General features: G+C 46.6%; 1 protein-coding gene and 1 long non-coding RNA gene across 5 annotated transcripts in view; one reads left to right on the forward strand and one right to left on the reverse strand.

Moving 5' to 3' along the window:
• LOC309377833 overlaps positions 1 to 16,435 on the forward strand; it is a 355,859-nt gene that overhangs the window by 167,442 nt on the left and 171,982 nt on the right. The window lies entirely within an intron of this gene.
• Positions 2,495 to 16,435, reverse strand: part of LOC309377569 (shootin-1-like) — a 60,576-nt gene continuing 46,635 nt past the window's right edge. For 2 of the 4 annotated variants that reach the window (XM_081925041.1, XM_081925038.1), the window contains 9 exons: positions 16,116 to 16,210; positions 14,676 to 14,822; positions 13,491 to 13,644; positions 12,606 to 12,735; positions 10,468 to 10,517; positions 8,924 to 9,039; positions 7,315 to 7,368; positions 4,414 to 4,687; positions 2,495 to 2,708 (listed from right to left, as the gene is read on the reverse strand). In XM_081925041.1, coding sequence (XP_081781167.1) covers positions 2,569 to 2,708; positions 4,414 to 4,687; positions 7,315 to 7,368; positions 8,924 to 9,039; positions 10,468 to 10,517; positions 12,606 to 12,735; positions 13,491 to 13,644; positions 14,676 to 14,822; positions 16,116 to 16,210 — 1,160 coding nt within the window. In that variant the 3' untranslated portion in view covers positions 2,495 to 2,568. The remainder of the gene's footprint in view (positions 2,709 to 4,413; positions 4,688 to 7,314; positions 7,369 to 8,923; positions 9,040 to 10,467; positions 10,518 to 12,605; positions 12,736 to 13,490; positions 13,645 to 14,675; positions 14,823 to 16,115; positions 16,211 to 16,435) is intronic. The other 2 variants (XM_081925039.1, XM_081925040.1) reach the window with 2 other exon arrangements.

Consider the following 16,435-nt stretch of genomic DNA (forward strand, 5'->3'; position numbering starts at 1 on the left):
CCCTTTCCTGGCTGGAGGCTCAAATTTGCCCTGGTCTTGAAATCCTGAAGACAAGCAAGGTTGAAATAAATAAAAAAACATCAAATTGTCCAGTAGCACCTTAGAGCAGTGTTTCCCAACCTTTTTTGGGCAAAGGCACACTTGTTTCATGAAAAAAATCTCGAGGCACACCACCATTACAGCCCCGTGACGTCAGCGCGCAGCGTCACGCCGGGAGGGACGCAGGAAAGTGTAAGATTCAATTTTTTCCCCTCCCCCTTGCCTTCCTTCTGTGCCAACCGCCAAGAAGCCAAGAATCGCGGGACCGCCGGCGGAGGGGGGGAGGGCGAGCGGAGGCAGCGGCGAGCCCCGTTCCTCCCCATCCGCCCCATTCCGTGCAAGGAGCGCGAACAGGTGTGAGAAGGGGGTCAAACCTGCGGGTCGGCGCCGGGGAACCTCCAAGCTTTGGGGGTCGGGGGAGGAGGCAGCAAAGCGAGGCAGGAAGGAGAGCGCGGCTTGGCGAAGTACTCGGCGGCGAAGGCCAGCAGGTCCGGCGGCCGGTGCCGCAGCACCTCCACCGTGTAGCCCTGCAGCAGCTCAGTCAGACCCGGCGGGATCTCGATGCTCATCTTGTAGCCGAGGCGCGTGGGAGACTCAACGGACGGGCCCGGGAGAGAGAGAGAGACAGAGAGAGACACACGACGGAGAGAGAGCGGGAGTCCCTGCTCGCCGTCGCCACCGCTACAACTACTGTGGCGGTTGGTCGTGGTCGTCGCCGCTGCCGCCCACCTCTATCTATCTCTCCCCCTCAGCTTTCTACGCGGGCCTCGAGCCGGAGGTGGGGGGTGGCCGCCGCCGCTTTCTCCGCCTCCACGTCCTGCCTCCTCCTCCTCGAACCCTCCGTCAGCCCTGAGGGAACCGCCGCGCTCGCGCCGCCGCTCTCTGACACGCGAGAAAGAGAAAGGAACGGAGCGGCGGGGTAGTCGGGGGAAGGAGGGGCCGGAATGGAAGCGCAAGGCGAGCTGCGCATGCCCAGCAGGAAGCGGCGGAGAATGCCAGAGAGAGAGAGAGAAGCAAGGGAGGGTGGGGAGTGGGCGGGAACACGCTTCATGCGTCACAATAACGGACAAGAGGCGCTCGAGGGATAGATTAGGACCTAATTTGACTTTTACAAAAAAAAAAAAATCTTTCGAATTTTCCCCGCGGCACACCAGGCAACGTCTCGCGGCACACTAGTGTGCCGCGGAACACCGGTTGGGAAACACTGCCTTAGAGACCAACTAAGTTTGTTCTGGGTATAAGCTTTCGTGCGCATGCACACTTCTTCAGATACCAGAGTGACTAAGGTCTGGGTATAACCTTAAGGCATGCACACAGAAGCTTATACCTAGAGCAAACTTGGTTTCTAAAGTGCTACTGGACAATTTTTATTTTTTATTTCTTTATTTTGACTGCATCAGACCAACACGGCTACCTACCTGAATCTACAAGCAAGGTTATCAGCAACCTTTGCACTATGTGAGGCTGCTATGAGCCGAAAGCTCCACCTGTTGAACTTCTTACAGACCCGTGTCCCAGTTCAGAGCAGCTCCACATGATGCAAAAAGCTGCGTCTACCAGGAAAGGGACCTGAGCACCCCAAAATCAGGCGAGGGAGGAAGACTCCTGGGCAAATGAATTCAGGCTCCGCTGCAACGGAACAATTTGTTTTGCGTTTATCTTGTGGTTGTCTTCATCACTTTGCCATTGGCAAGAGGCTGGGGAAATGGCTCCGGGAGATGGGGCGACTTGCAGGCTGTTTCGGGGGGGGGGACCCCGACTCCCTGAGGTGAGCGCGATCATCCTGCTCATCCGAAGGGGTGCTACTCTGAGCAACACATTGTACCTCTATATCGTCCTCTATAATTTCTCTTTGAAAACTAGATAGGGTGTAATTAAATCCTTTCTTATTATCTTCTTTAAATACCTCATTTAATTGAAGGTACAGTGGAACCTTGGGTTGCGAACGTGATCCGTGCGGGAGGCACGTTTGCAACCTGCAGCTTTCGCAACTTGCAGTGCTGCGTCTGCACATGCGCTGGTTTAGTGCTTCTGCGCATGCGCGAGCGCCAAACCCCGGAAGTAACCCATTCCGGTACTTCCGGGTTCGGCGCGGTGCGCAACCTGAAAACGCGTAACCTGAAGAGTCTGTAACCCGAGGTACCACTGTACCGCAACCAATCATTAACGTTTTCTCGAATCTCTTCAAAATCTTTCAGTTTTAATGTCCCTTCCTTTTCTATTAAAATATCTCTCTATATAAGCCATTTTCTTTTATTATTATTTTTTATTGATATTGCTTCTATTGGTGACAACCACAACAGAGTTTTCTGTTCTCGTTAATCTTTATATCTTTCCCAGACTGTTAGAAATGATCTCCTAATTATATGGTTATCCTTTGTGCACTTTCCCTTTGTCATACCACAAGTACGCATGCCATCCCAATCTATTATCATGTCCTTCAAGGTGTAGCAAATCTGTATTTTCTAATTTAATCCAGTCCCGAATCAAAGCAATACAGGCAGCCTCATAATATAGTTTCAGGCTGCTTCAGGGGGGATCTCGACTCCCTGATGCGAGCGCGATCCTTCTGCTCATCTGAAGAGGCGCTACTCTGAGCTGCAACTGAGCCAGGGCAGGCTCTTCCTCTGAACATGGTGGGATCGTAGCTTCCAGGTTGCCAGGGTCACCTTAGAGAACAAAGAGATGTTGGTCATTGTGAGAGATTAAAAAAACCGGGATCCTTAAAATAAAATGATCTGGACAAAATTGGTGAAATAGTAAAATTTTATTGACACACACTTGCAAAGAGCAAGCAGAGTTTACAGCGTATCTCTTTTTTTAAAAAAATAAATTTGTTATTAAATTTTCTTTTACAAATTAGTCAACACAACCATATTCACAAATTTCCAATTTTTGAACTTCCGCCCAGCTCCTCCATCAATCATCCATATTTTCTATTTGTTACGCAATTTCAATATATTATATTGCCAGTTAGTAATATCCTTTCGTCTCTCTTTCTTTTTACAATACACCTTTAACGTCACAAAGCCTCTTTAAAACCGACTAGCGTTGTCTGTTCATCACATTTGTTTTCCAGTTAATTCGTAAACTTTCCCCAGTCCTCGATGAACTTGTGATCCTTTTGATATCTAATTTTCCCAGTTATTTTATCCAATTCTGCATAATCCATGAGTTTCATTCTCCACTCTTCCAGAGTCGGTAGTTCCTCTTGTTTCCATTTTTGGGCCATTAATATTCTTGCTGCTGTTACTGCATATTGAAAGAGTTGAGTTTACAGCGTATCTCATGGGTAGGCAAACTAAGGCCTGAGGGGCGGATCCGGCCCAATCGCCTTCTCAATCCTGCCTGTGGACTGTCCAGCAATCAGTGTGTTTTTACATGAGTAGAATGTGTCCTTTTATTTAAAATGCATCTCTGGGTTATTTGTGGGGCATAGGGATTTGTTCACCCCCCCAAGATATAGTCCTGCCCCCCACAAAGTCTGAGGGACAGCGGACTGGCCCCCTGTCGAAAAAGTTTGCTGACCCCTAGCATATCGCATTTACCTTAATAACATATTAACATTCCACTTCCTATGTTACTCATTGTGCAAATATGGCCAAAAGCTGCCCCCCCATATAAATTTATTGATGTATAAGCACTATATTTTTATTGCAAGATTGTCCTAATTAAATACATGTTGACCACAGGCTGTCTTACTTATCACATACAGATAGGTAGCCATGTTGGTCTGCCATAGTCAAAACAAAAAAAATTCCTTCCAGTAGCACCTTAAAGACCAACTAAGTTAGTTCTTGGTATGAGCTTTCGTGTGCATGCACACTTCTTCAGATACACACTTTTTACTTATCACATGTTAACCATTTGTTCCTAATGTGCTGGATTGAACCCTGTGGAGGTCCCTAGGCAGTCAAAATCTCAGTGGCCCCCTTGCAAATTATCTCCTAATACGTTTCTGTAATTTTCTTGCAAGCTCAAATCAATATCATTTTAATCCGTTGCCGCGTGCCTATAGACTGATACCTATTTGGTAATCTGGCACTGCCAAGTCCCTCAGGCGACTCACTGCATCTTGACACTTTTCACCAACATCTGGCAAAAGTAAGGAGGAGCCAGGGACAGCTATTTTGCCGGGGACCGGGCTCCTTGTTCCTTCCTGGCTGACGAGGGCAGCTGGGACTCAGCTCTACAGCTGCAAATAAAACATTTTACATGTGTTGTAAAGTGCATTATACAAATGCAACACTAGAGGGCAATGCTGAGTCATGGGAAATTCGATATATTTTTCAAAACTTTTTTTTAAAAAGTATTTTCACGTTTTTTAAATATGTGTCTAGATTCCACCCCGGTTTCAGCAAGAAGTTTGCCCACCTGTTGGACTTTTGCCAAGATCCCCAGAGCTCTTTGTGGAAGGATGTGGGTCTGTAGCAGAGAGGACACCCGCCCTGGCCTCCCGAACTCCAACGGACGTGATGTGTTTTGTGGTCACGACAGGTTGCAGTTGTGGGACTTGGCCCTGCACTGGGCAGTCAACCATCCGGCGACGTCTCTGCAGGATGGACTCCAGCTGGTTGTCTGTGAGCTTCCTCTGGCTGCCTTGACGTCGGCTTGATCTCCGCACCGGACTCCTGGTGCCGCTCTGAGCCTGAGAAGGTCGGAATTAATTAAGAAAATGGGCGCAGGATCAAGGAACAACATCAACTCCTGATAGCTGGAACATGGGAAGTTATCCAAAAATGTTTAATTTGGAACTGTTTAATTGGCTCTTTTGATTGTATTGTGATTTGGCATTGTATTAGTGTGACCTCCATTGGATTGCTATTAATGAAAAATTAGGTAAAGGTAAAGGGACCCCTGACCATTAGGTCCAGTTGCGGACGACTCTGGGGTTGTGGCGCTCATCTCGCTTTGTTGGCTGAGGGAGCCGGCGTACAGCTTCCGGGTCATGTGGCCAGCAGGACTAAGCTGCTTCTTGCGAACCAGAGCAGCGCACGGAAACACTGTTTACCTTCCCGCCGGAGCGGTACCTATTTATTTACTTGCACTTTGACGTGTTTTTGAACTGCTAGGTTGGCAGGAGCAGGGACCAAGCAACGGGAGCTCACTCCGTCGCGGGGATTCGAACCGCCAACCTTCTGATTGGCAAGTCCTAGGCTCTGTGGTTTAACCCACAGCGCCACCCGCGTCCCTTATTTAAGAATATATATAGCCCTTATTCTCAACAATAATGGAACTCACAGGTAGCAATTACTTCTATTATTTTTTTTATATCCTCATGATTAGGGAATCCTTGTATTAGTAAATACTTGATGAACTGCCTTCTCAGTAGTTGTGCCCACCCTGTGGAACGCCTTCCTGTCAGGTGTCAAGGAAATTAACCACTATCTGTATGGGGAAGTTTTTAATGTGTGATGTTTTATAATTTGTTGGAAGCTGCCCAGAGTGACTGGGGGTACAATTATTATTATTATTATTATTATTATTATTATTATTATTATTATTATTATTAGAAAGCACTGCAAATAACAAGGCCAGTGGAAGTGATGGTATTCCAGCTGAACTATTTAAAATTTTATAAGATGATGATGTTAAGGTGCTACACTCAATATGCCAGCAAGTTTGGAAAACTCAGCAGTGGCCAGAAGATTGGAGAAGATCAGTCTACATCCCAAGGGCAGTGCCAAAGAACGCTCCAACTACCGCACAATTGCACTCATTTCACACGCTAGCAAGATTATGCTTAAAATTCTACAAGGAAGGCTCAAACAGTATGTGGACCGAGAACTCCCAGAAGTGCAAGCTGGATTTAGAAGAGGCAGAGGAACCAGAGACCAAATTGCAAACATGCGCTGGATTATGGAGAAAGCTAGAGAGTTCCAGAAAGACATCTACTTCTGCTTCATTGACTATGCAAAAGCCTTTGACTGTGTCGACCACAGCAAACTATGGCAAATTCTTAAAGAAATGGGAGTGCCAGATCACCTCATCTGTCTCCTGAGAAATCTCTATGTGGGACAAGAAGCTACAGTTAGAACTAGATATGGAGCAACTGATTGGTTCAAAATTGGGAAAGGAGTACAACAAGGCTGTATTTTGTCTCCCTGCTTATTTAACTTATATGCAGAATTCATCATGCGAAAGGCTGGGCTGGATGAATCCCTAGCCGGAATTAAGATTGCCGGAAGAAATATCAACAACCTCAGATATGCAGATGACACAACCTTGATGGCAGAAAGTGAGGAGGAATTAAAGAACCTTTTAATGAGGGTGAAAGAGGAGAGCGCAAAATATGGTCTGAAGCTCAACATCAAAAAAACGAAGATCATGGCCACTGGTCCCATCACCTCCTGGCAAATAGAAGGGGAAGAAATGGAGGTAGTGAGAGATTTTACTTTCTTGGGCTCAATGATCACTGCAGATGGTGACAGCAGCCACGAAATTAAAAGACGCCTGCTTCTTGGGAGAAGGGCAATGACAGGCCTAGACAGCATCTTGAGAAGTAGAGACATCACCTTGCCAACAAAGGTTCGTATATTTAAAGCTATGGTTTTCCCAGTAGTGATGTATGGAAGTGAGAGCTGGACCATCAAGAAGGCTGATCACCGAAGAATGGATGCTTTTGACTTATGGTGCTGGAGGAGACTCTTGAGAGTCCCGTGGACTGCAAGAAGATCAAACCTCTCCATACTGAAGGAAATCAACCCTGAGTGCTCACTGGAAGGACAGATTGTGAAGCTGAGGCTCCAGTACTTTGGCCACCTCATGAGAAGAGAAGACTCCTGGAGAAGACCCTGATGTTGGGAAAGATGGAGGGCACAAGGAGAAGGGGGCGACAGAGGACGAGATGGTTGGATAGCGTTTTCGAGGTTACCAGCATGGGTTTGACCAAACTGCGGGACGCAGTGGAGGACAGAGGTGCCTGGCGTTCTCTGGTCCATGGGGTCACGAAGAGTCGGACACGACTAAACGACTAAACAACAACAACAACAACAAAGTTCTTTGTCCTTCCAGCCTTTGATGCTTTATGGTTTGAATTTTTGATTCTTTGTCTCTGTCTCCCTCCCTTTTCTATGTTTGCTCTTTGTTGTTGTTAATAAAGAGCAAATCAATGGCCAAATGTATTTGGTTAATTATTAAATGACCCAAGGCACATACCCCCGCCAGCATTGCTGCTGTAGTCCTGGACCCCATCCATTATTATTATTACTATTATTATTACTATTATTACTATTACTATTATTATTATTATCCACACACAGAGGCACTTCTTACCAGGAGACCCTGCAGCTCCATCGTGGTGCTTCGGTGCTTGCTCACGACGGCTGCCTGCAGGTGGAGAAGACATGGATGAGGAGCCCGTTAGGAAATAACTTGTTCCCATCTCCTCCTCCAAGGAGAGAGGCAGTGTGGAGTAGCAGTTAGAGCATCCCTTGAGGACAGGGGAGACCAGGGTTCAGATCCTCACTCTGCAAGGAAGCTGATGGAGTGGACTTGGGCCAGCCACTGTCTCCTCTCACACTTTGGTGAGGAACCATATGATTATATGCTGCCTCAGAGTCTTTAATTTGATTCAACACATGTAATCATTATTAATATTCATTATTTTCAGTTTTTATCTCTGAGAAACGTAGAAAATAACAGGATATATTTATACGAATTCTTCAAACTTACACGACCCCTTAAAAATTAGGTAAGGAAACAAAAGTTGTACAATACTGTCTTATGATTTATGACTGTTTTATAATTTATGATAATTTGGACTTTAAATGTATTTTCATGTAATATGTGATACTTCCAGCTGATGAAGGTGAATACATCGAAACAGGGCCCTGTCCTGGTTTCTGATCCATAATTGACTTCTGACTTCTGCTTAAGGATTGAAACTCAGATCTTCACGTAGAATCTGTCTATGGACTAATATGAACTTATCTCTACTCATAAACTCTTATCTTTAATTCTGCAACAAATTATTGTGTTATACATATCCTTATGAGTTTGAGTTTGTAATCTCTGTTTGAGTTTGTAATCTCTATTTGTGTTTGTAATCCTTGTCAGAATATATACTTTTGAATGGATTAGTTTTTGTTCCAATTGACTATTGATTTGCGAGTAGGGACCACTCCCACTACTGAAACTTATATTGGTCTGAGTTCTTGGTGTGCTTTTTTTTGGTATATTTAATAACAAGAACTCCGACTTATTTAATGCTGTCTCCTCTCAGCCTAACCTACCTGGCAGGGCCATTGTGAGGCGAAAGAGGAGAAGAACCACGGGCTGTGGGATGTGATCCATGAGAGGCGGTCAAGTACAACATTTATTGTAATGCTAGAGAAGACATGCGAGGGAATGTTTGGTCCAGCCATTCGAAACTTCCTGTTCCTCCTGGCTGGAGCATCCTTCCTTTTGCATGTGATAGAAGGTGGGCTTGACCTTACCTGTCCAGGTAACAAAAGGACGAGTCACGGAGCACACCTCTCTCTTTTTGACTTCCTTCTTCGTTTGACCAGTTTCTAGCTAGGACTGCTCTGCTAGCTCTCAACTTGCAGAAGCACTGGGATTATTCCCCCATATGGGGTACATCCACATGTACATATTTGTAACTAAGTCTGCCTTCAGGAATCCAACTGTGAACTGATGTAAGTAAACTTATTTTATTGGCTTTGAATAAGATTGTGGAGTCTTTATTCTTTTAAGAGGGATTCAAGGGAACTTACAAGGAACATACAATTCAATCTGAAGACAGATTGAATTGTATAATAGGCTCACACGAAAAACCTGGGATTGCTGCTGCCAATCTGGGTAGACAGCATTGAGTTAAATGCGCCAATGACTCTGATTAAGGCAGATTTTTATGTTCTGCGCTCCCACTCTGCTTCTTTACCTTGGAGAAGTCTCCAGTGTCCTTTCTGGCTGGCCTCAGGACCACACCGCTTTTGATCCTGGCCATCATTTCTTCCACCGCTTTCGATTTCACATCATCGGTGCAGGAATTTGCTGCTGCCCAGAGGGAAAAGGGATATTTGTAGGAATATTTATTTTTCATGGGGTGAAAGGAAAAAACCCAGCAATTAAGTCTTTTCCCCATCCCAGGGAGCCTGGATGCATCCGAAAGGGTCTCCCTCAAAGGGCCATCACTAGTTTGAGACTTGTACCGCAAGCAGGGGGTGGCACTGTGGGTTAAACCGCAGAGCCTAGGACTTGCCAATTAGAAGGTCAGCGGTTCGAATCCCCGCGACGGGGTGAGCTCCCGTTGCTCGGTCCCTGCTCCTGCCAACCTAGCAGTTCAAAAGCAGCTCAAAGTGCAAGTAGATAAATAGGTACCACTCCGGCGGGAAGGTAAACGGCGTTTCTGTGCGCTGCTCTGGTTCGCCAGAAGCGGCTTAATCATGCTGGCCACATGACCTGGAATCTGTACGCTGGCTCCCGTGGCCAGTAAAGCGAAATGAGCGCCGCAACCCCAGATTTGGTCACGACTGGACCTAATGGTCAGGGGTCCCTTTACCTTTACCTCAAGCAGGAGGGCTTGGCTTAGAATCTGGGATTGTAGAGTCGGAAGGGACCCCCAAAAGTAATCTAGTCCAACCCCCTGCAGCCCTGACAGATGTCTTCTAAAAGTATGGTAGTTGTTTTTCTCTTTGACATCTGGTGGGAGGGTGTTCCACAGGGTGGGTGCCACAGCCGATAAGGCCCTCTGCCTGGTTCCCTGTAACTTGACTTCTCGCAGCGAGGGAACCGCCAGAAGGCCCTCGGCGCTGGATCTCAGTTTCCGGGCAGAACTATGGGGGTGGAGATGCTCCTTCAGGGATACTGGACCGAGGCCTGTTTAGGGCTTTAAATATCAGCACAACACTTTGAATTGTGCTCGGAAATGTACTGGGAGCCAGTGTAGGTCTTTCAAGACCGGTGTTATGTGGCCTTGGCGGCCACTCCTGGTCACCAGTCTAGCTGCCACATTCTGGATTAGTTGGTTTCCGGGTCACCTTCAAAGGTAGCCCCATGTAGAGGGCATTGCAATAGTCCAAGCGGGAGATAACCAGAGCATGCACCACTCTGGCGAGGCAGTCCGCATGCAGATAGGGTCTCAGCCTGCATACCAGATGGAGCTGATAGACAGCAGCCCTGGACACAGAATCAACCTGCGCCTCCATGGACAGCTGTGAGTCCAGAATGGCTCCCAGGCTGCGCACCTGGTCCTTCAGGGGCACAGTTACCCCATTCAGGACCAGGGAGTCCCCCACACCTGCCTGCCTCCTGTCCCCCCAAAACAGTACTTCTGTCTTGTCAGGATTCAACCTCAGTCCGTTTCCTTGTTCACATCCAGATGCCTTCTGGCTACGGGGTCACTGCCCTGCAGCTGAGCTCGGTGCAGGTAAGTGCTTGAGGGGGACGCACCCCAAAACCTCCCTCCCTCCCTGATCCGCTTACCGCGTTTTGCTTGCTGCCTTCCCTTCCTCTGCCTGAGGGCCATCAGGGGGCTGAAGAGATGGAAGAACGGAAGAAGAAAAGTCAAGACCGGTCCTGGTACATCAGAAGAGCCCTGCAGGATCAGGCCCATTGTCCGTGTCACCCAGCATCCTGGTCTTACCATGGCCAATGTGGTAGGAATTTTGAGGTCTTAGATATATGTTAAATGTTCATAAGTGTACCAACCAAGCACATACATAGATCAGCACAGGAAGACCGACCTGAAACCATTTTTGATTCCCAAACTGACCTCAATTATTTCTCTGCAAGGTCAAAGTGGGAAACTTCCCAGTTGTCTCTTTCCTCACAAATCCTGTCTTAAGGGCACATTTACAATATGAATAGGGTGTGAGCCTCACCTGGCTCAGGAACTAAGTATTTATCATTACAAAAGACTGGCCAGGCTCTCCAGGCAATCCAATCAAGTGACCATTAAACAGGTAACCTGGCAGACAGGAGGTGAACAAGGCACTCAGATTTCTGCTGTAGACCGCCCTTTCTGTGATGTAGGTATGATGTGTCTGGGGGGTGGTCTTGATCTACAGGGTGGCAATTTCAAAAGTCTATATAAGGGCTTGCACACCTTGGTTCTGGGTTCCTCCTGCGTGTGGTGAGTGAGGACCCTGTTGCAACAGATCAATAAAGATCAGGCTTACTAGCTGCTTTGCTTCTCAGTATTCTCTGGTTGGCCTCTGTTCTTTTCTCCTACCAATGGGGAACCCATGTAAGGACTCTATATGGGCTCTTGGATACCCCATAAGGGAAAAGGGCAGACTTTGTTTACAACACCAACCAGGTGCCCACCATGGGAAACCAGAACATGAGCACGAGAGCAGGACTCTCCTGTCCCGTAGTTTCTAGCAACTGGGATTCAGAAGAATCGCTGCTTCCAACTGTGGAATCATAGAATTGCATGATTGGAGAGTTGAAAGGGACATCCAGGTGCCATCTAGTCCAACCCCCGTAATAGAGGTAGAACTATGATGCTGTTGGTCTCCCCACTCCGCCATCTGCTGGCCACCTGCCATATTCCCCAAAGTGAAAATCCAGACACAACGTTGTTGAACTTTTCTTTTGGGGAGTTTTATTTTTGGGGAACATCTCCACCCCCAAAAGAAATCATTTGGGGCTTTTCTTTGATTTTTAAAATGATCTTTTAAGACGTCCATGTTTTCCAGGACATTTTGCCAATTCAGCAAAAATCCTCCCGGATGCCAATTTTCTGAGCGATTCCCGGACATGTCCAGGAAAACCCAGACATATGGCAGCCCTGGTCATGGATGCTTAAGCTGAGATTTCTGCCTTGCAGCGGGTTGGACTAGATGACCCTCGGGTCGCCTCGTTGTTGAGATGAGCCTGTCCAGACATGCAGAATTTCAATCTGTGCTTCTATTGATTTCAATTAAAGCACAGATCAAAATTCTGCATGTCTGGACAGGCTCCTCTCATCAGCCTGGATTGGAATGGAGCCAGAGGAAGCTGCGCTGGCAAAAAAACAGTTGAAAAAATAGATATATATGCAAATAAAGCTGTACTCGATGGATGCGAGGATATATGACGTCTGACATGATTGAGAACCAGAGAACGTGACTGAAACGAAACGGAGAGGTAGGATTGAGATTTGGAGCTACGCTTCAAGGTCCAGACTATGGGAAGCCCCCCAAAATTAATGATTATAATTTGGATGATAATTTGGTCTTTGTTATTTTAGTTTTTTATTTTAATTGGATTATGATTTGATATGTTGATTGGATGTTTTTTATTGGAAAATTAATAAAAACAATTTAAGAAAAAAAATTGTTTTCAAGTGTTTAGAACAGTTGCTTTTATCTGTGTTTATTGATAAGCTTATGGTTTCGCTCTCCATTTCAACCGCTTTGATGGTTTTTATTATATTCAAGCAGCATATAAAGTTTATGAATAATAATAATAATAATAAGAATAATAATATTTTATTTATATCCCGCCCTCCCCAGCCGAAGCCGGGCTCAGAGTGGCTAACAACAGTAAAATGATACAACATTCTAAAATCATTTCAATAATAATAATAATAATAATAATAATAATAATAATAATAATATATGCCAAATGATACTTACTCCACTGGGACATGACATGCTGGAGGAAGAGGAGGAGGAGGAGGAGGGGGAGGAGGAGGAAAGGGAGCCTCAGGACATGTTTTGGGAGACGGGGTCCCAGTCGCCTTCGCCTCTTCTTCTAGGGATTTCACTGCAAGGAGAAAGGCAGGGTCTCAGGCCCCCCACAAAGAAGGTGGCCTTTGTTTTGTTTTTCTGCAGGGTGGCAGCCCTTGAAAAGGCTGTGTGTGGCTGTGCATGGCACTGATTGGCCAATCCTTGTGATGTCACCCACCCACCGCAATCCTCGTAACGGTTTTGCACTTTTGCAGCAGTTTGAAGAACTAGAAAGGGAAAATAAGGGTTCATCTCCCTCTGGAAAGACACACTGAGAGAGGCTGGCTGCACGGCAGAATGACTCAGTACAGCAATACAGGGAAAGTGGCTTTGGAAGTTCTTTAAGCATCTTCATCACTTTATTGTACATTGCATTGGTATTCTTTAGGAGCTGATGCTTTATAAATACTCCTTTTAAAAAATGGATGTGACTGTACCTGTTATTTCCTGATACCGAGGTGAGAGTAATGATTAATGTTATTTTTTTCTTTATTATTGGAATGGCTTAAACACTTTGTCTATTTTATTTTGTGGAAAATGAGTTTTAAGTTATGAGTTTTAAGTTTTAATGAGTTTTAATGAGTTGTAAGTTATGTTGATCTTTTTTGGACCCCGGGGTTCTGAAGTCGTAGAATCACAGAATGACAGAAGAGTAAATTTGGAGGGCACCTCCGAAGGTCATCCAGTCTGACCCCTGCCATGCCATCATTGCAGCGAAAGAATCTCTGACAGGCTGTATCTATACCATAGCCTATCCTGCGTTTCTAATCCATGCATCTGAAAATGCCGTACCTCTCTCTTCCAGAGCCGTGTTCCTTTCCTCCGCTCGGCGAAGCCTCTCCCCCAGGTGGACCTTCTCTTCCTCTGCTGCCGCCAGGGCAGCCAGGAGCCTGTGGAGTTCTTCGGCCTGCGGCCGTCCCAGCAGCTGGGCCTCCAGGTCCTTCACCTGGAGAGCAAGAAGCAACGTGAGCAGACTGGGAGCCCAAAGCCAAGCCCCTTCCCCCAGGACATCAGAGGGACGTGGGCCAGGAAAGAGGCTTTCCTCCTGGCGACACTCGAACTCAGGACTCACCCCCCCCATTAGGCAAGGTGAGACAAGCTGAGATGCTGAGAGGGGCAACAGGGATAGAGCCCCCTCTAAGGATGCTGCCCCATCACCACTGCTGAAAAAGCAGTCCTTGCCTTACAGGGGGTTGGACTAGATGACCTTTGGGGGTTCCCTTCCAACACTACAATTCTATGATTGTTGGGTTGGGTTTTCCCAGGCAGCGAAATGTCCTGGGCCAGCTCTGGGTCACCAGATACCTCTGTGGATGGGCAGGAGATTCAGGAAAGACAAGACACAGTCCTTCCTTCGGATGCTGCAGAGTTGGCCTCTGGAACTCCCTGCCACATTCCAGTCTAAACCGATAAGGCTGAGGAAGGGAGTCTGCCTCTCTCAATATTCACATTAAGCTGTAATTTTAAAACATTTCCTGTTCAGTCGTTTGATGGCTTAAAGATTCTGTTCCCGGCAACCTTCATATGATTAGCTGTGAGGCTGTGAGTCTGTTTTTAAACAGTTTTAGGTAGTGCTTTTTTTTCTTTAAAAAAACCAACCGTTTGGGGTACTCAAACAGTTAAAATCGTTAGTAGGATTGGAGTAACACTTGTAGTTTAAGGTTGAATTCTGGACATACTGGAAGAGGTGAAGGATTTGGAGTATCATAAAAGATGCAGAAGGAAAGGATTGATTGATTGATTTATTGATTGATTAATTAATAGGACCCACAAAGGGAAGGATGGAAATCCAGGAGATTCCTTGGAATCTTGTTTTTATGATTTATGTTCGTTATAGCTCTGTAAAAAATTAAGTTGGAAAACCAAATAAATCAAATAAATAAATTTGTAAACAAAGAAAGTAGATGGATGGATGGATTGAAAGGGCAGGAACCAGTCTCTGCTGAGGTCCTTGGGCAGGTGGATCCCCAAACCCACCTTAGCCTGGTGCTCTTGCTGGGCTTCTTCCAGTTCCCGGGTCATCTTGGCCACCTCCTCCATGGCTTGGAGAAGCTGGGTCTCTGGCCCAATATTCTGCATCAGGATCATGCTCTGCCGGTTGGCCTCCTTCTGCTTCACCAGCATCTGTGACATGAGAAAGGGGAATGGGAGCTCAGTGGTTAGAGCAGGAGCTGCAATTTAGAACCAGTCAGTTCCAGAGTTGAGCCCTTATCTCAAATAAGCCATGAGGAACATTGAGTGACTGCCAGTCAGCTTCCTGAGGTCCAGAGTAGCAAATCGTAGAATAGGAGTGATGGAAGGGATCCCCAAGGGACATCTAGTCCAACCCCCTGTAATGCAGGAATCTCAGCTAAAGTACCCATGGCAGATGGCCACCCAACCTCTGCTTCAAAACCTTCAAGGAAGGAGAGTCTACCACCTTCCGAGGGAGTCCGTTCCACTGTTGAACAGCTCTTACTGTCAGAAAGTTCTTCTTATGTTTCGTTGTAATCTCCTTCCTTGTAACTTGAAGCCATGGGTTCGAGTCCTACCCTCCAGAACAGGAGAAGACAAACATGCTCCATCTTCAACGTGACAGCCTTTCAGATATTTGAAGATGGCTCTCCTATCTCCTCTCAGTCTCTTCTTTTCCAGGCTAAACGTACCCAGCTCCTTCAACCATTCCTCAACAGGCTTGGCTTCCAGACCCTTGATCATCTTGGTCTCCCTCCTCTGCACACCTTCCAGCTTCTCAACATCCTTCTTAAATTGTGGTGTCCAGAACTGGACACAGTATTCCAGGTGTGGTTTGACTAGAATAGAGTGGTACTCTGACTTCCCTTGATCAGGACACTAGCCTTCTATTGATGCAGCCTGGAATAGCACCAGCTTTTTTTGCTGCTGTATCACGTGGTTGGCTCTGTAAGGAGCTCAGCCTACACTTGAGTAGGACCCTGGCAGAGACACATGCCCGACTGGCATGTTCTCTCCCTCCTGGTCGATCGTTCGGGAGCTTCAAAAGCTTTCTTCAGCCCGAACATCACAGCGACCGTTACCAACCGAAACCGGCACACTTAGGGATCCACAGAGTTTCTGCAACTTGCGTGTGACAGACCTCAGCAACTCAGCATTTTGGCTAATCTACTTTATTTACACATAAACACACACGGAGCACTGCAACATGGCTCCCTCTCTCTCTAGCATCAGACAGCAAAGAGAAAAAGAACAAAGGACAATAGTCCCACTTCACGGAACACAGGAACACAAACATCCTGTCTCCATCACACCCCACTCTGTGGAGTCAAAACATACACTGTCATGTGAAAGACAATAATCCCATGACTGCAATCACGGAGCAGGAATTCTAACAGGCTCATGGTTGCCAGAGGAAAATGAAGCATGGTATTGTGGAGAAAGGCTTGCCCCTTGAATTCCTACCTGGCGGGCAAAGGTCTCTGCTTGCTGCCTCAGTTCCTCCTCCAGGTCCAGCTGTTGGGACACCTTGCCATACTCCTCAGTGAGTAGCCGGGACACTGGGAGAGAGAGGGCAGAAGAAACATCAATCACCTGCGAATCAAATGAAGGTTGGGGAGGGAAAGGCGTGTGTGTCCCTGGAGCGAGCAGAGGCTGAGATGCCCTCTGTGTCGACTCTACTGCTCCTTCCTAGCTCCCACTTTACTTCGGCTTGAGTGACATTTGCTTGGGTGCAACTTCCTCTATCCTCCCCACAAACAAATGGGAATGGATGCAAGTTCAAA

This window comes from Podarcis melisellensis (assembly GCF_964234715.1).
Source record: "Podarcis melisellensis genome assembly, chromosome: 9".
In the NCBI taxonomy this organism is placed as follows: domain Eukaryota; kingdom Metazoa; phylum Chordata; class Lepidosauria; order Squamata; family Lacertidae; genus Podarcis; species Podarcis melisellensis.